Raw genomic sequence first — 25,221 nt, forward strand, 5'->3', positions numbered from 1 at the left:
CACTTGGGGCATTTCACCACATTGTCCATGTGGGTGAGATGTTCCAGCTTTTACCAAGCTGGATGGTATGTGAATTCCACAGTGCAGACAGCGTTTCTTACTGCGAAATATATATGGCTGAAAAAAAAAGGTAAATCACTGATCATGCTGCAATATGTTTCTTTTTGTTAATAGTTTGAGATTAATTTGAAAAGTTTTATTTTCATTCTTTTGAGAGTGTGGGCATTGTTGGTTATCCCAAAATTTGTTTCCTATCCCCATTTTCTGTTGAGATGATGGTGGTGAGGCACCTTATTGAATTGGTACAGTCCTTGAGGTGCAGGAACACCTACAGTGCTATTCAGAAGGGAGTTCCAAGATTTTCACACAATACCAGTGAAGAATGGTATTCTTAATCAAGATGTTGTGTGACATGTAGGAGAACTTGTAGATTTTGTTTGTTGATGGCATTTTACTTGCACTGTTATTTGATTTTGATTTGATTTATTGTAGTCACACATACATAAGTATTGTGAAAAGCTTTGTTTTATGAGCAGTACAGGCAGATCATAGCAAACAAGGACACACAGTTCAGAGGGCACTTACAGTGAGTCATACAAGGTTATGGCTGCACACAAGGTGCACAAAGCAAAATCAGAAATGAGCAAGGTCAACATTATTTGAAGTTACAGAAGTCCATTCAGCAGTTTAATCACAGCAGGGAAGATATATAGGTGAATGGCACTGGTTAATTAAGTAACTTGACCACTTGAGGCTTTTGTGGTGCAATGGTAGTGGCCCTAGAAAACTGGGGTTCATGTACCCCTTCTAAATGTGTATCATGATATGTCTGAACAAGTTGAATAAAAAAATATACGAGAACACTTATAAAGAAACTCTGCGGGGACATTTGGTTGTTGCTGTGTAGGAAATAGACACATAATGCTGCAATGTCTGAATAAAATGATTATCAAAGAAAATATTAATGTCTGGTTTCAGTTTTCACCAATTGGTTTGAGAATGGATTAACAGTAGTGATGCCAAGCATCTATTGCTCTTTTTCTAGGTGTTACAGGACAAGGGTTTGGAAGCTTCTTTTGAATGGGACTGGATCAGTTGCTGCTACAGTACATCTTGTAAATAGTATGCACTGCTGCAGTGTTGAAGAGAGTGAATGTGATGCCAATCAGGTGGGCTGTCTGATCTTAGATAGTATTAAGTTTCTTGAGTGTTATTGGAGCTGCATTCATCCAAGCATGTGGGTAATACTCCATCACACACCTGACTTATGAATTATAGATACAGACACACATTGGGAGACAGGAGATGACTTTGTTACAGAATCGCCAGACTTTGACTTGATTTCATACCCACAATATTTGTATGAATTATCCAATTTAATTTGGTCCTTCATCACATTAGGGGAAAATGAGGACTGCAGATGCTGGAGATCAGAGTCGAAAAATGTGGTTCTGGAAAATCACAGCTGGTCAGGCAGCAGCCAAGAAGCAGGAGAATCAATGTTTTAGGTATAAGCCCTTCATCAGCAATGAAGCTTGTGGGTCAAGGAATCTGAGAGACAAATGGGAGACGGGTGGTGCTGGGGGCAACATAGCAGGGAATGCGACAAGTAGATGAAGGTGGGAGTGAAAATGTAGTCCTACCTGTCCATCTTCCTTCCCACCTATCTGCTCCACCCTCATCTCCGACCTACCACTTTCATCCCCAACTTCATCTACCTATCACATTCCCAGCTACCTTCCGCCCCAGTCCCAACCCCGTCCCATTTAACTCTTAGCCCCCTTGGCCCACAAGCCTCATTCCTGATGAAGGGCTTATGCCTGAAATGTCAGTTCTCCTGCTTCCTGGATGATGCCTGATTGGCTGTGCTTTTCCAGCGACACACTCTTCAACTCCTTTATCACATTGAATGGCATGAACATTTGTTATGATGTCAGATTCGAATGTCACAACTGCACTAATAGAGGACATATTGGAAGGTTTGTCTAGTGAGGCTATATGGGTAGAACTCAGGAATTGGGTTGATGTCATGAATGACCTGACTTCCGCAATTTTCACTGGGATTCTCCTCATGCCAGGGACCTGTAAGGGGCACAATTTGTTAATTGTTTCCAGGTGGGTTGTTTGAAATGTATGCAGATAGCTAAACCAGGGAAGGGAACGTACTACAACTTGTAAAGGGGAATGAGCCTAGCCAAGGGATCAAAGATTCAATGGGGGGGGGGCAGCATTTTGGAAACTATGATCATAATTCCTTAAGTTTTAAGATAATTATGGAGAAGGATAAGACTGGTCCTCAGGTGGAAGTGCTAAACTGGGGGAAGGCTAACTACAAAAATATAGGAAGGAATTATTGGATTGAAATTGGATTTAAGGGTGAATCCACATCTGACATGTGAGGCCCTTTTAAAGTCCAGTGAATCAGAGTTCAGGACCAGCATGTTCCTGTGAGGATGAAAGATGTGGATGGCTAAATACAGGAACCCTGGATGACAAGACATGTTGAAAGTTTAGTTAAAAAGACAAAGAAAACATATGTAAGATTTAGAAGACTGAAATCAGACAAGGCCCTTGAGGAATATAAACTTAAATATAACAGGAAAAAACTTAAATGAGATGTTGGGAGGGCATTAAGTGGCCGTGAAATGTCCTGGGTAAATAGGATTAAGGAGCATCCCAAGGCATTTTATATGTATGTTAGGAATAAGAGGGTAGCTAGGGAAAGGATGCATCCAGTCAAGGACAAAAGAGAAACTTATGCATCGAGCCAGAGGAAGCGGGAAAGGTCCTTGATGAATATATTGTATTGGTATTCACCAAGGAGAAAGACATCAATGATCGTGAGATTAGAGAGGGGTATGTTAATATTCTGGGGCATGTGCATATTAAGAAGGAAGAGGTATTGGGTGTCTTGAAAAACATTTAAGATAGGTAAGTTCCAAGGACCTGATGGGATCTATCCCATGATACTGAGGGAGGCCCTCTATTCTGTGTGATCTAACCTTGCTAACCAGTATGCCATGAGGAACCTTGTCAAAAAACCTTACTGAAGTCCATAAAGATCACGTCCATCGCTCTGCCATCATCAATCCACATTGTTACTTCTTCAAGATGGTTGAGGCCTTGACAGGGATCTTTGTATCCTCTTTAGCCATAGGCAAAATCACAGAAGACTGAAGAATAAACAATATGGTCCTTTGTTTAAAAGGGCAACAAGGATAATCTAGGAAATCGTAGACTGCTGGTAAGGAAATTATTGGAGAAGGTTTTTAGGGCAAGGGTTTACTTATATTTGGGGGAAAAAAAAAGGCTTATTAGAGATAGTTGGTCTGGCTTTGTGCAGGGGAAGTCTTGTCTCACAAGTTTGATTGGGTTTTTTGAGTAAGTGATAAAGTTGATTGAATAAGGGTCAGGCAATGGATGTTGCCTGCATGGACTTTAATAAAGCATTTTACAAGGCCCCTCATGGTAGGATGAGCAGGAGTTGCATTGGATCCACAGTAAGTTGGATATAAAGTTGGCTTGGTCAGAGAATACAAAGGGTAGTTGTAGAGAGCTTTTTTACTAGAGGTCTGTGACCAGTAGTGGAAAAGGATCAATGCTGGGAACCTCTGTACATTTATATGGTCTGATTAGTGAATTTGAAAATGACACAAAAAGTGGTGGTATTTTAGATAGTGAGAAAGTTATCACAATATATCACAATATTAATCAGTTGGAAGGTTGGACAGAGAAGCTGATGAAGTTTAATCTGGACAAGGGTAAAGTTATGCATTTTGGGAGGTCAAATGCTGGAGGAAAGTATACAACAAATGATAGGATTCTTCAGAGTATTATTATACTGAGAGATCATGGTGTGCAAGTTCATAGTCCCTGAAAGTGGCAACACCAGTGGATAAATTGATAAAGAAGATATATAGCAAGCTTTTCTTCATTGGTTGGAATACTGAGTTTAAAAGTTGGCAAATCCTGTTGCAGCTGGATTAAAATTTGGTTTAGCCGCATTTGGAATGTTGTGTGCACTTCTGGTTACCACAATTCTAGAACAATTGTGGAGGCTGTGCAGAGAATGCAGAAGAGGTCTACCAGGATAAGAAAAGGTTGGACAAACTTGGATTGTATTTGCAAGAGCGTCAGAGGTTGATGGACAACTGTTTTGGACCAGACCAGACAACCTCCAAAAAATTTCAAAAAGGTAGCCCAGATACTAACTTTTCTAGTTATTTTAAGCAGGTGTATAGTGGATATTCCAGGAGTGATGCAGCTTGCCCATACACTCAGTTTTAAACAAAACCGCATTTAATAGAACAGAATTTAGAATGTCATTATCTGAAAACTCAATCGACTCTATCACAACTTAATGATGCTGTTCCAAATATTTGTAACATCGCCGTAAACAGCTCCTTGGCAAAATAAAAGGTAAAATCAAACACAGGTTCTTACAGTAGAGATGTTTGAGAGAGTGAGAGAGGATCATTATGAAGCTGTTTCTTTGACCAGCTATATCTCGGGTTTCCCAGCTAAATGTTGACTAGCATTTCCAAACAAAAACAGCTTGCTAAAACCAAAACAAACTCTGAACAGAAAGAACCAGCCACTCTTTTTTCGCTGTACAAGCATTTTGAAAAAAACACTGAAAAGCTTCTTCAAGTAGATAAACCCAGACGTTTTGGAACCTCTGCCTTTATGATCCCTCTGAAAAAAACAAGGATAACATTGTCACACAACCTGACAGAAGTATATAAAATTACAAGAGGTGTGGATAGTCAGAGCCTTTTTCCCTGATTAGAACAGTCAAATTCGAGGGGACATGGATTTAAGGTGAGATGGGAAAGATTAATGGAGATTTGCCAGGCAAACTTTATTTTTTACACAGAGGGTGGTAGGTGCCTGGAATGCATTGCAAGGGCAGGTGGTAAAAACAGATATGGCAACGTTGAAAAGGCATTTAGACCATATATAGGCCAATAGGATTAGATTAGATAATCCTACAGGTCCTTAGTCCCAACAAGTCCACACCAACCCTCCGAAGAATAACCCACCCAGACCCATTTCCCTCCATTTACCCCTGACTAATATACTTAATATTAGGAGCAATTTAGCATAGCCAATTCACCTGACCTCCACATCTTTGGATTGTTGGAGGAAACCGGAGCACCTGGAGGAAACCCACACAGACATGGGGAGAATGTGTAAACTCCACACAGACAGTCACCCAAGGTGGTTATCATACCCGGATCCCTGGTGCTGTGAGGCAGCAGTGCTAACCACTGAGCCACCATGCCACCCTGGGATTAGGTTAGAATGGTATTGTGTTGGGCCTGAATGGCCTGTTCCTGTCCTGTACTGTTCTATGTTCTAAGTTCTTAGAAAATATCAAGAACTGGATCTGTAATGAAAGAATACTCTGACATTTATAACTTGTTACAGCTACAATTTACAAATATTTATGATTTCAATTCTCAACTGTGGAATGATGCAGATATTTAGATATCCTCCATTGCATTATAAAAATTTAAAAGTTATAAAGCCTGTTTGAATTGGTTGTTTTACTTCTGTTTATTTCTCTTAATCATATTGCACCAACTATTTGTACCATTTAAACAAAGTTCTCAGTTTGATGAGCAGAATCCACAACTGATACGTTTACACAGAAAATGAGACAGAAAATGTTCTTCTAAAAAGTGCAATTCACTGCAGTTTGTGTTCCTTACTGACTTATGAAAAGTGACCTTTAAACTATGCAATTTATTCTAAATTGTTAATCTTTTTATCCTGCATCAGAATACTCAGGCAATCTAATCAAATCAAGCCAGCCATAACCTGGTAATGCCTTCCCGAGAAACTATTATAATGCAATCATAATTTTCCAAAAGACTTGTTACAGTTTCAGAAATGTTTTGTTGATGCTGGCACTGAGGTTCTGTGTAATCTCCTTTCCATGTGCCATATAAAAGCATAAATGGAAGTACTTATATATTGAATGCAATGTTACAGATCGGCAGTTGATATTTTTCCTGCATTCATTTTTCACTGTATCTCCTGCCACCGCACTGGAACAGGAAGTTGGTGCAGCTGATATCATTGATATGCACCTGTACAATCTGATGCCAGCCATGACCAACGGTGCTTGCATGATGGAATTGATGGTTGCACACCCCTTGAACACTCTTATACAGTGCATCTTTCTGCTGGGATGCCCTGTCCTCCTCATTAATCTCGACTGCTCCATTCCCGATATCGGGCACTGTTTGTATTCCAAAGTGGGCTGGGAGATGGTAGTATGATTACGCGACCAGTAGTTTAATATGAAATTCTCACTCAAACTTAATCACAGCTTCTGCAAGTAAGGCCTGATGGAATGCAAAAAGGCCAAGGTTACTACACGTCAAAAACAAGCTGAGATCAGCCCAGACCCGAATTGTGTATAGAACAGAATTGTTCAACCTTAACAATGGTAGAGTTGTTATGATCTGAAACTCATTAAGATGAACTCAGCCAGAACAAAAGGGAGGAACACAATTATGATTTGATTTTGATTTTATTATTGTCATATGTACCGGGGTACAATGAAAAGTATTGTTTTGCATACTAACCAGACAAATCATATCTTACCTAAATACATCAAGGTAGTATAACAGTTACAGAGAGGGTGCAGAGAAAGATAAACCCCAATATATGAGAGGTCTGTTCATAAGTGGATAATAGTGGAGAAGAAGCTATTCAAGATTAGCCTAAAGATCTGTAGCTTGGTTGCCGTAGTTATGGGGATGTTCGCTGAGGTGTCACCTAGACACTAGACAGGGGAAGAAATGTCTACAAATCAACTTCTCAGCTCGGCAAATACACCCACAACTATGACAATAGACAATAGACAATAGACAATAGATGCAGGAGTAGGCCATTCTGCCCTTCGAGCCTGCACCGCCATTCAATATGATCATGGCTGATCATTCCTAATCAGTATCCTGTTCCAGCCTATGGTGGAAGAAATTATTCTTGAATCTGTTGGTACATGGTTTCAAACTTTTGTGTCTTTTGCCCAATGGAAGAGAGTGGAGGAGAGTGTAACTGGGATGGGAGGAGTCTTGGATTAGATGGTAAACAGAAGTTACTGGATAAGTTCAGAAGGTCTGGCAAGAATCTGCGAAGAGAAAACGGAGTTAATGTTGCTTATCCGGTGACCCTTCCACAGAACTGTTCTAAGGAAAGGTCACTCGACCCGAAACATTAACTCTGATTTCTCTTCACAGATGCTGGCAGACTTGTTGAGTTTATCCAGCAACTTCTGTTTTGTTTCTGATTTACAGCATGCGCAGTTGTTTTGGTGTCATTGACTATATTGGCTACTTTCCCGAGACAGAGGCAAGTGTAGGTGGTGTCAATGGATGGAAGGCTGGTTTGTGTAATGGACTGAGCTGCTCACTGTAGTTTCTTGTGGTCTTGGGCACAGCAGTTGCCATACCAAGCCATGATGTATCCAAGTAGTGTGCTTTCTATAGTGCATCTACTGGTATGAGTTGTTGTCAACATGCTGAATTTCCTTTGCCTTTGGTTTATGTTTGTATGTTTGTGTATTCCTTCCACTCGACCAGACCTCTTGGTACCATTGAGTAATCAAAACCTGAAAAGGAGATGGGTACACATAGGATGACCTGGCCTAACCTCATTGGATGCTGTGACCCCAATGGCTTAAGCCCAGAGAACATTTCAGAAAGGGCTTAGAAAAAGGATATAAAGAAATGACATCCAGCTACCATTCTCCAAGCAAAGACACAGCCATTGAAGACCCTGTGCAAGACCCACCTTTATAACAAGAAGACTCTGGGGACATCCATAGATGGACTAGATTGAATTGAATCCAGACCCCAATCAAGTTCACCAGAAAGAGTCGTATAATTTTTTTCAGGCAGTCAACCTAGTTAACGTAATTTGTTGTGTACTAATTATTTTTTAACTTGTGAGTACTTTAATAAAACTAAGTTTGAACCACAGCCTCTTGTTTGTCTCATACAGTAAGAGCACCTGGGTAAATACATTTTATGAGTAATTAACTGGCTAAAGTGTTTCAATGAAATATTTCACAGGCAACATTTGGACACCTAGGGTATAGCAAATGGGACAGCCAGGTTTTAACAATCTGTTTGAAAATTTTGTTCATAGTGTTGGAATTCAATTGAATTACAACTTTCAAAATAACCCCTCTCATTGGTTATCTGTGGTGTTGCTAGTGCTGACATTACAATTACTGCAGTTAGCCAGGTGGTGACTACTCCCCTGGAGTTGCAGAGGCAAAAAATGTAACCATTTTTATTCAGAGAAGTATCAAATACACAATCGAGTAATAATTTAATCAAGTATGTGATTCTTCTTATGCATTTTAATATTCACCAAATTTATTTTTTTCTAACTGTAGTGTTTACATTTTAAACCAACTTCTGAAATTCAACTGGGCCTTGGAATCTATCATTCTATAGTAAGCTGGTACAACATGGAGACAGACAGACAAATCAAATCAGCCTCCTCATCACTGCATTTTCAAAATGGTAAAGCCAAAGTATTCAATGACACTCCCCGCACCCCAAACCAAAACTGTCCCAATGGCTCTCAATCAAACTCACTGAACAACTGATAGTAGGCACCGGCTTGACAGTTCAAATGATAGAAACACCAATCTACTAACAATACAGTAGCTCTAGCAGACCAAAGTCAAACAAGGCAATCCAACTAATATAGGAGAAAGTGTGGACGGCAGATGCCGGAGATCAGAGTGGAAAGTGTAGCGCTGGAAAAGCACAGCAGTTCAGGCATCATCTGAGGAGCAGGAGAATCGACGTTTCAGGCATAAGCCCTTCGTTGCTTGTACTTCCAAAGAAACCTGTTGGATTACAACCTGGTGTTGTGTGATTTCTAACAATGTGCCCATGCATGAACATGCATTGAGCAGCAGGAAGGATACCCCAGCTCCTACTTAACCACTAACCAGTTTTATTGGCTAGTTTTATATTTGTCTTGCTTAATGTTTTTTTTGTTTGAACTCTTAAAGTATGGTGGCATATGCTGAAAGATGTTCACCCTAGTTCTGAGCGTGATTGTCTTTAATCACCTTGAAATAGAAATGAATATACTTTATCACAATATAACAGAGAATTAGCAAGGTGACACAGAAGAGGACAATCTGCTGGAAGGAGGGGGGGGGGGTGCAAAAGAGCTTTCTGAAGGAGATGATGTTTGAACAGGGAGTTCACAGAGCAGTTACGTAATCTGAAACTGAGTAATAACTGCAAGGTCAAAGTATGCTTAGGATTAAATTGCCACTTGTTGCCCATGGTCATGTAGGAAAGAGACCACAATGATTCTTTTTATAATGGACTGAAAAACTTTAGGTAAATTCACTGCCACCATTTTTTCTTGCTGATATGCAAAGTTATCGATTATCATGTGAATGAGCATGCTGACACAAATTCTTCAGAAGATGGGTCAATCTTGATTAACAGTAAATAGAATTATTAAAGTACACAAGGAGTTGAGCCTTAAATAGAGATAAGGTGCAAGCAGCTTCAGAGAGGGGATACGTACCACCACCCACACCCTGAGATTCTTCAGGCCAATAAATATACAGGCAGCAATATTGGTTTAGAACAGATTATAAAGTACAAATGATGTCATATTGCACATACAATTCTTTTAGTGCTTGTCTTCCTGATATTTCTCTCTGTCTGGAGTTGCAGTTTTGTTGTAATGTTAATATTTTTTGAATTTTGAACCAGTGACATGTGGGTATTCTATGCCTCTGAAGGGATTTAATGAATAATATTTAGGCATTTCTGTAGTAAACACTATAATGAGTTAAGGTATGACATTGAATGTTCTGGAATATTCCGCCAAACCACTTCCCACCCACCACCTGCCCCATACCACCTCCCACCCCAAAAATGTCATAACTTGGAAGAAATAATGTTAGTTTTAGTTTGAATAGTTTTGTGGAAGTTTGGCTGAAGTTGGATATGTGAAACATATGCTTCTCAGAAAGGGACAAAATAAAGATAAAGGTTATCTTAGTGTAAGGAGTTTAGTTTAAAAGTTCCAGTCCATAAGCCTTGAAGGTTTATGAGAAGTGAGAAATTCCAAATTCAGTTATTCAGAAAAATTAATGAAATGCTTGTCAACCTTTATATGAGAATTGAAGCCATGGCTAAGTCAAACTTTAATGAGAAATGGGAATTTATTTCTTGGGTTTGAGTACTTATTTGAATGCTGTTGTAATTAATGAGATTTTATTGTGAGATCAAAACCCTTAAATATGTGTGATATGCAAATAGTTTGATTTATTCCTTATTATCTTAATTTCTTTTGTGTAATAAACTTCTGTTTTATCAACAACAAATCGACAATGTTGTTTGTTTAGGTTTCAATTAAAGTGCACCTCATTAAAACCAAAGAAGCAAAATATGATCTACTAAGTATGATTTCAGTCTATGATCTGACTTGTTAGATCATATAGATCTTCAGAGACCTGCTGGGGTTATAACACTGATCAGACACCATGTAAATGTGAATAGCAATCCTTATGGGACATTGGACTTCAAAAATATAGCTGTTAATTATCACAGCAGAGAAGTTATACTATACATTTTATAAAAGCTCTGGTTAGGTCCCAACTAGAGCATTGTATTCAGTACTGGTCACTACACTTTAGGCAGCTTGTGGAGGTCCTTGAGAAAATGTATTAGAGACTTATCGAAATATTTTCAAGGACAAATGATATAAATTCAGAGTTTAAGGTGAAAAAGATGGATTGTATATCTTGAAGCAAATATTGTTGAGGGGAGATTTAGTAGCATTATAAAAAGTAGACAGAACAAGCTTTTTGTCCCCATTAGCTGATAGTACATGGATGACAGAACACAGATTGAGGGTTTCTTCACAGAAAATTCAAAGGTAATGTACAAAGTAACTTTTGAATGTGTTATGAAGTTGAAGGCATGTACTGTACCTTTTACAAGAGAGTGAATGCTGTTTTGCACTGACAGCTTGCAAGCATCAGTCATTTGACAAGCTAGCAGTCCCAGATGTAGTGGAGAATTGAAAATATTTGGCTGTGAAATATATACCTGAATGGTTGCTGTTGTGACAACAATTAAAATTTAACCAACAGTTTAAATTATGCCCCAGGATACTAAAACCCGATCGAGTTTGAATTTATTGTTTTTGACAACATTGAACCAATGAGATAATCTGATGTTGGGAGAATTAAAAAAGCAGGCATTTTGAAAGCAGGACAAAATGACTGCCATTGACAAAATAACTGCCTTTGAGAAAGACTGCCATTCAAAAACACTCTCTCTGTCAAAGGTACCTTTTTTATATGAAAGATATTCACAGGAGAAGAAAGAAGATGACCCAGGGAGATCTCAGCTGAAAGAAGACAGACACTGATGACAACAGCCACTGTTCTCAAATTACGTTGATGTAACTTATTAAGTGTTCTTTCTTGGAATAGTATATTGTAATAGAGTTGGAGGCAGATAATAAACAGTTAAGAGAAGAGGGGGCTTAGAGTTGCCAGTAGTAGTTGTTTAATGTTCACTTCCAGAGTTAAGGAATAAATTGATATTATTTTCTTTAAGTAGTGGAATTTGGGAGCTCTCTCTCACTCATTTACTTTAACAGATTATGAGGCAAGGTGAGCTTTTCTAGGTATTTGTTTTAATTAGCAGGATTATTCACCGCCGTGTTGTAACAAATATAACAAGTAGTAATGACCTGGAGTTCACAGCCCATAAGGGTGGCCATGGTAGATACAATCAATTAAATTTTAAATTTTAAAATATTGGATGGACACATAAAGGAAAAAAGCTCTACAGGGCTATGGACATTTAATAAGTCAATGGAACTGACTGGATTGTTCTGTGGAGAGTTACAGGAACTTGATGAGATGAATGGTCTCCTGTGTCACAAAGAACACTATTGCCATATGACATTCATTAACCTTCACCATTCATTTGAGGCCACTGAATTTTCTTCCACACTACATTCATGTTCTGGAGTCCTCAGGGCTGCAATTGATCATCGCAACTATCTGGCTCCATTGTCTTCATAATTTTTGGATGGAGAGCTTCCTCATCTCCTTGTGGATAGATCATTTCTCTTTTTTTTTCCTTCACATGACTTACAATGCAGTGTTAGAGATCTTCCCTGATGCTCCACACTTCCACTATTCTTCCTGATTACATTCTCTTTCACAGACAATTTCAGATTCCACTCCAGGTGAAATGCAACCTCACCTTTAAAATATGCAGATTGGATTTCACCTCACACCCCAAAGTGGGTCATCTGCAGAAGCATGCAGTTACTCAGCAACATGTTTCTTGCTGACAGCATGGAAAAATTACATGAACTAACAGGAGCACAATGTTGACATTCTGTGTGAATTGTAAGAAACAGGCATGGTTTAATTATGCATTGTATTCCCTGCATCCTACTGAGTTTTTATTTTTACTGGAACATTAGAAAATGAAGAGTTGCTATAATTATTTCAAAAACATTTTGAACCTTAACATTCTAATGATTGTTTCTTTGTGGATAAGAGGGGAAAAGGTTAATATCTACTGATCTACAGGTTTAAAAATGCAGGTTTGAGAGAATTGAATTACTGTTTCCAAGTGCACTTGTCTTCTCTTCTACTGTCTTTTTAACTGATAATAGGAATGCTTTTGGTCCTTCCCATTTTCAATAAAGGTTTCTCTTTATTAATCCCAAATACCCTAATTGGAATGTTATAAACAAATTGTCTCTTTAATGTATACACATCATTATATTAAGTGAAGAAGACTTTATCTGATGGTCAAAACAATTGACTAGCAACATGCATGGAAGAGGATCTATATCTTTCATTTATAACATTTTGCCTGATCATGTTTTGTGAAATTTCATGAACTGCATTTATGTTCCAATGGGATTTGCTTGGTTAATGAAAGGAAATTATACATGTGGTATAAATTATTTATGCAGGATAAAAATAATGAGGTTTCTGCATTAAATTGGTCTCCAGTCAACAAGATATAGTTAATACAGACAGGCTGATGTCCTTATAGGTAATCACAGCACACTGTCAGCGAAAAAGAATCAAACTAGTGGATGGTGGAAAACAATTGAGAACTAACCTCCTGAAGTCGATTTTAACTCTCAATTCAATTGTCTAATGTTTAATTGACACTGGTAAAAAACAATACATTAGACATTTATGCAATAGATTGCAAAGGACAATTCACAATAATGCTCAGAGTTAACAGCTAGGAAACTGAAGTTATCTTCCATCCAGCTCCCACAGTACAATGCCTCCCCCTCTTGGTTAAGATTAACAATGAGATTTTGGAAAATTTGAACCATTTTCTGCATCTTGGGAATTTCCTGTCAATGAAGGCAGATATAGGCAACAAAACTCTTCATACCTCCAACGTATCAGTTAGGCCTTTTGATCAAATGAAGGGAAAAAACGTATTTGAGGGCAAAGATCTTAAATCTGAGACTAAGGCATTGGTTTTCAGGGCAGCAGTTGTCCCTGTATGCTTCAGAGACTTGAACAATGTACAAGTGCTCTTAATTCAAACTTCTCACAAGATCCACAACATCCACTGTCAAGAAAGATGATCCAACAACAGCATACTCTTCTACATGGCATGCCAAGCAATTAGGTGTTAATCACACAAAATCATTTACATTGGATAGGACATTGCAATGACAAATTGTGATTCAAGACCATGTCATGCCATTAAGAGACACTCAAAGCAGAGGTGAGATAGTGAAAGTGATAACTGAAAATATTTGGCACAGTCGAACTGTGCTATACATATGTAACTCTACAAACAATTTGCTAAGCAGAATATGCAGAAAGCAAAATGCAGATCATCTAACCATCATTTAAGGTGCAACTGTCGACATGACTAAAGTACTGGATCCTCAAACTCCAGAATCACAAAAAGAGAACTTTTAATGATATCCTCAAGACATTGCAAAATAATTTGATGCCAATGAATTATGAATTATAGAATCATAGAGTCACATGACTTGGAAACAGACTCTTCAGTCCAATTCATCCATGCTGACCCGACAACACAGTCTGATCTAGTCCCACTTGCCAGCATTTTGCCCATATCCCTTCCTATTCATGTACCCATCCAAATGCTTTTTGAAATGTTGCAATTGTACCTGCCTTCTATAGGAAGTATGTTGTTAAACTTGAGAGGGTGCGGAGATGATTTATAAAGATGTTGATGGACTGGAGGGTTTGAGCTACAGGGAATTTTTCACTGGAGTGTTGGAGGCTGAGGGGTGACCTTATAGAGGTTTATAAAATCATGAGGGATACAGATAGGGTGCATAGGCAAGGTCATAGCCATGATGGTTGGCGCAACATCGAGGGCCGAAGGGCCTGTACTGCACTGTTATGTTCTATGTTCTATGTAGTTTGTATCAAGAGTGTGGTGCTGGAAAAGCGCAGGAAGTCGGGTAGTATCGGAGGAGCAGGAGAATCGATGTTTCGGGCAAAAGCCCTTCATCAGGAATGAGGCTGGGAGCCTCGGGAATGGAGAGATGAATGGAAGGGGGAGTGGGGCTGTGGGTAAGGTAGCTGAGATTGCGAAAGGTGGATGGAGGTGGTGGCCATCACCACTCCCTAAACACCCAACATTTGGAGTAAGAACACCTCAGCTTCCACCTTGGGACTCGCCAAACATACTGCATCAATGTGGATTTCACCAGTTTCCTCATTTCCCCTCCCCCCACCTTATCCCAGTTCCAAACTTCTAACTCAACACTGTCCCCATCACATGGCTTAGCTGTCCATCTTCCTTTCCACCTATTCGCTCCACCCTCCCTCTGAACTCTCACTATTAGTCCCACCTTCATCAATCTATCACACTCTCAGCTACCTTCCCCCCAACCACCCCACCCCCTCCCATTTATCTCTCTAAGCCCTAGACAAGAGTCTTTCCTGATAAGGGGCTTTTGCCAAAAATGTTGATTTTCCTGTTTCTCTGATGCTGCCTGACCTGCTGTGTTATTCCAGCACCACATTCTCGACTCTAAATCTCCAGCATCTGCAGTCCTCACTTTCGCCATGTAGTTCGTATACCTGACACTGGAGTCCCAAAGAGACTGTTTCACTCAGAATTCAGTGGCATGGAAATTAGAAAATCAGATGTGAAGGAGTGTTAGGATTGCAGACTAATGGTGTGGTTGATTGTTATCTGAAAACAAAAGAAAGAGTTATAATGTGTGAATGTCATAATTGCACCAAGCAACCATGAAATTGTAGGGAAATTTAAGAACAAATTTAAATGAATTGTACCTTAATGCATGGAGCATTCAGAAAAAGGTAGATGAACTGATGGCCCAAATCAATGTAAATGAATGTGATCTTATAACCATTCCAAAAACATGGCTACAAGGAGATCAAAGCTAGGAGTTTAACACTCATGGATCTTTCACCTTCTGAGAGACAGGATGGATAGAGAGGGTGGTGAGGTAGCAGTGTTAATAAGAAACTAAATGTGAACAGTTTTGAGAGATGATTTAGATCAGATGATATAGCACCCATTTGGGTGAAGGCAAAAAAACCAGCAAGGAATGAAGACATAGGGAGGAGTAAATGACAGACCGCCAAACAGTAGCCAATCTGTAGGAAAGGCTATAAACCAACAAATAATATGAGAATGTAGAAAGAATACAGCTACAATTATGAGCCACTTTAATTTGCATGTTGATTGAGTTAATCAAATTGTAAATGGTAGCTATGACAACAAAATAATAGAGTGCATTAGGGACAGTTTCCTCAAGCAATATGTCATGGAGCCAACTTGGGACAGGATCCCTTAATGAGGCAGGCTTAATAAATAACTTTTGAGTGAAATATCCTCCTCGAAGTAGTGCCATAACATGGTAGAATTTAATAATTGTGTTTAACTTAATGGGCATTTCAATAAAACAAGCATAGAATTAGCTAAAGTTAATTAAACAGATTAACAGAAATGATAGTGGTGGCAGACCTTTAAGGAGATAATTCATGATTCTCAGCAAAAATATATTCCAGTATGGAGGAACAATTCTAAAAGAGGTTAAATGAGTCATGGCTAACCACAGAAGTTAAGGAGATTATTAAGCTGAAAGAAAAAGCATATAAGGAAGTCAGTGATTGCCCCAAAGACCGGGATAAATTCAGAATCCAGCAAAGGAAAACTAAAAGGATATTGAAAAAAGAGAAAATAAACTGAGGGCAAACTGATAAAGAATATTAAAAACTAAAACTGTAAAAAAAAGAAAGAGGTCAGAATGTACACAATTCCCTTAGAAAATTAATCTGGAGAGATGGATGTTTGGGTACAAGGAAATGGCAGAGGAGTTAAACAGATATTTTGCATCACTCATTGTGTTAGAATGATTTGGAGGTACCAGTGGAATCGTGACAACATCAACAGCTGCTAATCTCTGAACACTGTCCTACAACTCATCCACTTTATCCTCGACCACAACATTTTCACCTTTGACAACCAGCTCTTCATCCAGACACACGGACCAAACTTGCACCCTAATATGCCACCATTTTCATGCACAGGACCAAACAAGACTTCTTCTCGACTCAAGACCTGTAGCCAACAGTATGCACCAGATATATTGATGACATTTTCTTCCTCTGGACCATGGTGAGGAGTCAGTGAAACAACTACACAGTGATATTACTAAATTTCATCCCAACATCAAACTCACCATGGACTACTCTCTAGTATCTGTCTCATTCTTGGACACATGCATCTCCATCGAGGATGGGCACCTCAGCACCACACTCCACTGCAAATCCACGGATAACCTCACAATGCTACACTTCTCCAGCTTCCACCCAAAACATATTAAAACAGCCATCCCCTACGGACAAGCCCTATGCATACACAGGATCTGTTCTGATGAGGAGGAACGTGATGGGCACTTGGAAGTACTCAAGGATGCCCTCTTAAGAACGGGGTATGATACTTAACTCATCAATTGCCAGTTCTGATGTGCCACAGCAAGAAACCATAATGACCTCCTCAGGAGACAGACTCGTGCTGCAACAGACAGGGTACCCTTCGTTGTCCAGTATTTCCCAGGAGCCGAAAAACTACGCCATGTTCTTCGCAGCCTGTAACACATTATCAATGAGGATGAACACCTCGCCAAGACCTTCCTTATGCTTCCACTTCTTGCCTTTAAACAATCGCCAAACCTCAAACAGATCATTGTTCACAGCAAACTGCCTCGCCTTCAGGTAGCACTATACAACCCTGTCACGGCAAACACTGCATGACGTGTCAGAGTGTTGACACAGGTACCACCATTACACATGGGGACACCTCCCACCACTTACGTGGCAGGTACTCATGTGACTCGGCCAACATTGTCTATCTTATACGCTGCAAGCAAGGATGCCCTGAGATATGGTACATTGGTGAGACCGAGCAGAAGCTATGGCAATGGATGAATAGACACTGCACAACAACCAACAGACAGGAGAGTTCCCTTCGAGTCAGAGAACACTTCAGCGGTCCGAGACAGTCAACCTCAGACCTTTGGGTGAACATCGTCCAAGGCGGACTTCAGGAAAGACAACAACACAAAGTGGCCGAGCAGAGGCTGATAGCCAAGTTCGGTTACCCATGGGGATGGCCTCAACCAGGACCTTGGGTTCATGTCACACCACAGATGACCCCACTGCACGCATATACATATGCACAGACTCACAGACATTCCTGCTGATACACACATACACACACACACACAAGCACACACACGCACACACACACACATGCACACACACGCACACGCGCACACACACACACTCCTACAGACCCATACACTCAAGCAGACCCTCCCTCATACACAAACTCTCCCTCATACGCTCAAGCATACACTCCCACACATGCCCTCTCACAGACTTATACCCCTTTATACTCGCACTCACACACTTACACATACACATACTTTCTCACAAATACTCATACCTCTCTGCACACACACAAACCCACATAAGTTTGTGGGGTGAATTTGCACTTGCAGAATTACATGTCATTTTGCTCAAAAACTGCATGAATCCATGTAAGATTCTGTAAATTATTTTTTTAGAAATTGAATCCGTCTGAACATTAGGGCACAGCCTCACACAGGGCACCTCACACCTTCAATGCATTATCTGGGTCAGCGTGGCACCTAGTGTTAAAGTTCACTTGAGAATGTAACTTTAAGAAAGTTCTGGAATTTACTTATGGAAGAACTGAAACCAACATGGTCATTCTAAAAGATGAGAGACTTAACAAACAATCCAAGTCTTTTTCAATATATAATTTCAGTTACATCACACTGTAACCTTTTGCGATAAATTCTGTGTCCTACGATCTTATACTCCACAACCACCTGATGAAGGAGCAGCGCTCCAAAAGCTAGGCTTCTAAATAACCTGTTGGTCTATAGCCTGGTGTTGTGTTATTTTTAACTTTATGGTGAAAGATACTTTGAACATTCCATTAACATGTTAAATTGCCCGTAGTGTTAGGTAAGGGGTAGATGTAGGGGTATGGGTGGGTTGTGCTTCGGCGGGGCGGTGTGGACTTGTTGGGCCGAAGGGCCTGTTTCCACACTGTAAGTAATCTAATCTAATCTAATCTAATCTAATGCTGAAGGATGCAAGAATGAATTTAAGTGCCATTACTGAAGAAGTGCACCAGTCTGACAAGGGAATACAGATTTCCCTTCTAAAATACTTAGTGAACTTGATAGATATTTACTACTGGCAATAGACCACCATTAAGCTAGCATTTTTATTTAAAATTCCTGACTTTATTTTTAATTGAAAATAAAATGTCATTAGCTGCCATTGTGGGATTCGAACCTATTTTCTCATGTCAAATTAGTAATCCACTAATATCACTATTATGCCACCATCTCCCTGGACTCGAAAGTAGTTCTGTCATGGTTTCCGTACAAGTGTGTATTAAATTAAGTCAGCTTATCACTATCAAATCATCTTCTACTATCAAGTTTTAAAAATCTCCAATCAGAAAGAAACAAAATAAGACCATAATCAGTATAATGACTAGAAAGTTGTCAGATTATTGTAAAATCAACAGTTCCCTAATAGCCTTTGAGAAAAGCTAAGCTGTTCCTTAACCAATGCCACTCCAGTAGCACTAATGTGGCTGACTATTCCCATAATAAATGGTAAAAACTTTCTCCCCACCCCCACCCCCACCCCCACCCTCCTCTAGCTTATCTCTCCATGCTTCAGGCTCTCTGCCTTTATTCCTGATGAAGGGCTTTTGCCCGAAACATCGATTTTACTGCTCCTTGGATGCTGCCTGAACTGCTGTGCTCTTCCAGCACCACTAATCCAGAACCATAATAAATGGTGTCTCAGCAAACCATTCAATAGAAGGGTAGAAATATAGTTAAATTGGATAGATCACTGAGCTCTGACCCAGGCACTTATATCTGAAGCTCCATTCTTATTCTTTGCAATTTACTCATCCCACTCTTCTTTTAAGATCAGTATTTGCTATCTACTTCTTTGAACAAGCTTTTGTTTACTTGTCTTCTGATTTGGTTTGGTGTTAACCTTTGATTACATTTCAATGAAGGGCAAAGGAACAACTTGTGAGGTTAAAAGCAATGTAAATGCAAATTATTGTATTACTATTGAGACCATCGAGCTCCTGGCCTGTAAACAACTTCTCTTTACTCAACATTTACCAGTTTTATAACAGTGATATTCAATACATTTTGATTTCCAAGTTTACTTAACCTAAGTATCTCCTGTTAGTTAATTTTTAACTCTATACACCTGGTGGAAAATAAACAGGGAGGCAGTTAAAAATTCGTAGGTTACTTCACTGGTGAGAAGTCAAGTTTGTCTCACCATTTCAATATTGATCTGTTGCATTCCACAGATGCATGACACATCCAGCTAATTAGAAAGGTGCTTCATTAATTTACACAAATCGAAATCCTATTTTGTGATCAGGGCCAGCATCAGGTTAAAATCCATCCTTTAGTTTATCGGTGATTTTGAGGATTAACGTTTCCCTCTTTGCCAAATGTGAAGTTTTGTCCACTGACAGAAAACAGAATTAACATGGCAAGATGAGAAGAGATCATTTGATTCTCTCAAAAATGCATTGTGCTGAAAAGTTTACTTATAAGCAGTGAGTTAGTAACAATTGCTCAGTTCCACTGTTGAATCTTGCACAAGAACATACTGTAAAATACCACTGCCGATGGAACTGCAAATAATCCATACCATACCAAGAGGAGCAGGAGCAAAGGAAGCACTTTTGCCTTTAAGAATTTGGGCTTAATGGCACCATAAGTGGTGCCTTGTAAACTTTTCACTGTACTCATTTGAATACACATGACAACAAAGCGAATTCTAAGAATTCAATGTGTTGACATAAAAGCAGAAAACAATTTGTTACCTACTGTGAACACTCATATTGCCTGAATTCATGTACTCATGGTGGTGCTCTTTGTGATCTTCCAAAATACATTTATATTAGCACAATCATACTGGAGTATGAGAGACTGTGGAACAAATATGTTGAATGACTTAGTAAATCCCAAATGTCTTCTGAGGGAGAGCATCGAGTACTGACAAAACTCAGTTTCTTCATATTTAGTGTTGATTTTAGTGCCAACATCCTGTTAAGTGTTTATAATGTCATCTTGCTGAAGATGGAGGCTGCCATTCACATGGGACATGGTAGACTAAATACATTTTTCATCTATGCCAGACATTCTCTTCATGATCACTGTGACTGTTCTCCAATATTATTTAAGGCTTTGTTCTTGGGTTGATTCATAGCCTGAACAGTAACAGGTGTAAAAGCAATGACTGCAGATGCTGGAAACCAGATTCTGGATTGGTGCTGGAAGAGCACAGCAGTTCAGGCAGCATCCAAGTAGCTTCGAAATTGACGTTTTGGGCAAAAGCCCTTCATCAGGAATAAAGGCAGTGAGCCTGAAGTGTGGAGAGATAAACTAGAGGAGGGTGGGGGTGGGGAGAGAGTAGCATAGAGTACAATGGGTGAGTGGGGGAGGGGATGAAGGTGATAGGTCAGGGAGGAGAAGGTGGAGTGGATAGGTGGAGAAGGAGATAGGCAGGTAGGACAAGTCCGGACAAGTCATGGGGACAGTTACTGAGCTGGAAGTTTAGAACTCGGGTGAGGTGGGGGAAGGGGAAATGAGGAAACTGTTGAAGTCCACATTGATGCCCTGGGGTTGAAGTTTTCCGAGGCGGAAGGTGAGGCGTTCTTCCTCCAGGCGTCTGGTGGTGAGGGAGCGGCGGTGAAGGAGGCCCAGGACCTCCATGTCCTCGGCAGAGTGGGAGGGGGAGTTGAAATAAGGTAAAAACAATGACTGCAGATGCTGAAAACCAAATACTGGATTAGTGGTGCTGGAAGAGCACAGCAGTTCAGGCAGCATCCAACGAGCAGCGAAATCAACGTTTCGGGCAAAAGCCCTTGAGTTGAAATGTTGGGCCACGGGGCAGTGTGGCTGATTGGTGATGTATGTCAAAGTTTTACTTGCACATCCACCAATATCATTTATTGTATCCGTTGCTCCCGATGTGGTCTCCTCTTCATTGAGGAGACGGGGCACCTCCTAGCAGAGCGCTTTAGGGAACATCTCCGGGACACCCGCACCAATCAACCACACCGCCCCGTGGCCCAACATTTCAACTCCCCCTCCCACTCTGCCGAGGACATGGAGGTCCTGGGCCTCCTTCACCGCCGCTCCCTCACCACCAGATGCCTGGAGGAAGAACGCCTCATCTTCCGCCTCAGAACACTTCAACCCCAGGGCATCAATGTGGACTTCAACAGTTTCCTCATTTCCCCTTCCCCACCTCACCCTCGTTCTAAACTCCCAGCTCAGTAACTGTCCCCATGACTTGTCCAGACTTGTCCTACCTGCCTATCTCCTTTTCCACCTATCCACTCCACCCTCTCCTCCTTGACCTATCACCTTCATCCCCTCCCCCACTCACCCATTGTACTCTATGCTACTTTCTCCCCACCCCCACCCTCCTCTAGCTTATCTCTCCACGCTTCAGGCTCACTGCCTTTATTCCTGTTGAAGGGCTTTTGCCCGAAACGTCGATTTCGAAGCTACTTGGATGCTGCCTGAACTGCTGTGCTCTTCCAACACCACTAATCCAGTAACAGGTGTGTCAATTTTCATTCCTTTATTGTTACCTTGAAAGTCTGCTTTGTGTTATAATGATGTAGATGATATTTCACTCATTTTGGTATAACAATTCTGTGGTTCAGCTCATCCAAGTTTGATTTTGAATTTTGTCCAAATTCTGGCTTTATTATATTGCAAAAGTGAACTCCTCTGAACAATATATCATGTCATCATTTCAATATGCTCCATTGTGACATGCTATATGATCTCTGCGCTCAATCACTTATTTGTACACCACTGAGTTTTCTTTGGCTGCAGCAACCTCTTCAGTTCTTCCTGAGTTGGGAATGAGTCACAGGTAAATGCTACTGATGTTTCAGTGACATTAAGAATGGACACTGATAATTAATGCAGTATTGGTATCCAGTGCTTCACATAGTGCAAGGACAAGTGTGAAGACAAACCCCTCAAAACTATGTCTAAATAACAGGAAGTCATTATTAAGCAAACAAATAGTATTAATCCTCCAAGAAGTTCAAACCCTGATTTTCTTTTTGCCTTTTGTGTAAAACTTAAGAATTTTCTATAACATAACTGCCATTGAACAATGTGCGCAGCGATTAATTTAAAAATGACAAGGGTGGTGAGGAAAACAAAGTTCAGTCCAGTAATTAACAGTGGAAGTACGTATCGATACGTGCAAACGTATCGATAATTAAGGAACTGGAATTACAGTGGCAATAGTACTGGACCTGCAATCTAGAGATTGCAGAGCTTTTTTCTTCTCTTCATACATGCTGCATTGGTCATGGAAGATTTTTGGTATTTTCGGTTTATATTATTAATATAAGGACTAGACTAATGTTGCAGACACGTGAATTCAATCCTAGTTCAGCAAATTAGCAAGCAATTAAATAATAGTGGAAAAACAAATGCTAGACTCAGTAACTATGGCTGAGCTAAAAAGCTAGATTGTCGTAAATACCTGTTTGGTTCATAAATGTCCTATTGAGAAGCAAATCTGCCTTCCTTACCTGATCTGTCTTGTAAGGGATTCTCAACCACAGTAACATGGTTATCTCTTCAGTGTTCTTTGAAATGGCCTTGCAAGCCATTGATCATTTGTGTCAAACAGTTGCAAAATAAGAATTAAAATAAAAGATAGACCATCCAGTATCGACTTAGCCATTGGACATGACAAAGGCACACCGTGCCAAGTGAACCATGCAAGGCCCATTTTATTAACTTGGATACTTTTGGCAAAATTGGGAGAGCTTTCCCACATACGTATCAAGCAACAATCTTGAGGTAAACATTCTCACAGAATAATATGTTACAGCCAATGGCTCAAATCTCCAAGAAACTAGTTGGCTGAAACTGGATCAATATTTTCTCTGTCTTCTACTGAAATATGAGAGTACAGATGTGACCCATGAACATAGAAAGTATAGTTCTGGGAAAGATGTGCATGCATATGCGAGGCAACAAACTATTCAAGGATTTTGAATGACAAAATATGTTGGAGGTGGAGCCAGTCATTGATGAGAACAGTGGGGTGAGGTACTAGTATATGTAGATTCAACAAGGTGAAGGACAACACCTAAAACAGGGAAGCTTCAACAATATTGACTAACATGGGGACGAGAAGTGGAAATAGTGGGAGTAGATTCAAGGGAAAAGCAGGTAAGTTCTCACGGGAAGATGTAGGACTTGAAGTTTGGGATTCAAATCATCCAAAAAAGGGGCTTGAGGTCATAAGTATTCTTTAAAACTGCTTGCTAAATAGTTTAGTAAGAATCAGCAGTTTAGATATGATGAATAAGTTAAAAGGATAGGAAAAGCAAATGATCCATGACTGGTGACAATCATTTACCGGTCCCAGATAACTAATGGACAGATGGTGCAGAATCTGTGCTTAAATTCTGCAGCTGGATGCAGCAGCCTTCTGTCTCAAGCTGACCATAAAACCTTTCCCTGTCCATGACTTTCCCTGAAGCTCACGTTTCAGCTTATTTCATTCTTCATACCGCTTGTTCACTGATACTTATCTTGATAAGAGGATGCAATTATACTGAAGAATAAATATCACCATGGAAGCCCATGTCTGGGGATTTGAGCACGTGACCCCCCTGAAAGTCTCTTTCTCCTTGGCTATTATGTTTGTTTATCTATGTCTCAGGCTGCTCGGGATTTGGTTGAAAGCCAGGGAGAGAAATAATCTTCTGCTAGGACCTGCAATTCTGTGATTTTAAATAGGTGCCTCTTGTCCTAGAACTAGTCCCATTTACTCAAGAAGCTGAAGTCCATCTTGCCTCTCTCATTTCATCACAAGTTTATTAATCTAGAGTTCAACTGCCATTGTGATCAAGGGTCTTCATTGAGATAGGTTTTATAGTGAATCATTCCAAGCATGTCATGTGCATACCTGTCAGAGCTATAGTAAGAGAACTGGTACTGCAGAATCAACAGTGCAACACAGGGACAGTAGGGAAGGTCACACTGGTGTGTGAGCTTAATGGAAGGGAAAGAAAATAGGAGTGGTTTACATCATAGTTCTGTTAGTCGGAAAAGTTAACAGTTCTTTGCATCATTTGCCAAGAGAGTACTTCTGAAAATTGTAGTGGCCTTCTGTATGCAGCATGCCTTTGGAGTGACATGTAACTGAGCTGACAAGATGTCAGAGGCTGTGAAAGCTGCCAAGCACAATGCCACCGGGGTTATTGGCAATGAACATTCCCTCACCCCCCTCAGGAGAAACCACAGCGACAGCAGGCAATGTGGTGAGAGACTTTCTGAACAGCAATGAAAGTAATAATGTGTCGCTGTCTCTCCTCCACAAGCGTAATAAAGGACAGCACGACAAAAATAAGACAGGCAAGATTGAAAGTCAAAAGAAACTTTTATTGTAATACCTTAAAGAAAAATGAAGGTAATTAGTGCAGTAGTTTAAAAAAAAATTGAGGTATTTCATCACTTCCTCCCGTTGGCAGCAGTTGTAATATACAAACATAT

General features: G+C 40.0%; 1 protein-coding gene across 1 annotated transcript in view; it reads right to left on the reverse strand.

The window, feature by feature from the left end:
• Positions 1 to 1,850: 1,850 nt before the first annotated feature.
• Positions 1,851 to 25,221, reverse strand: part of LOC140490231 (trans-2,3-enoyl-CoA reductase-like) — a 175,493-nt gene continuing 152,122 nt past the window's right edge. Inside the window, exon 12 of the mRNA XM_072589092.1 lies at positions 1,851 to 4,695. Within this exon, the coding sequence (XP_072445193.1) occupies positions 4,685 to 4,695 (11 nt within the window). The 3' untranslated portion in view covers positions 1,851 to 4,684. The remainder of the gene's footprint in view (positions 4,696 to 25,221) is intronic.

The sequence above is a fragment of the Chiloscyllium punctatum genome, chromosome 2, assembly GCF_047496795.1.
Source record: "Chiloscyllium punctatum isolate Juve2018m chromosome 2, sChiPun1.3, whole genome shotgun sequence".
In the NCBI taxonomy this organism is placed as follows: domain Eukaryota; kingdom Metazoa; phylum Chordata; class Chondrichthyes; order Orectolobiformes; family Hemiscylliidae; genus Chiloscyllium; species Chiloscyllium punctatum.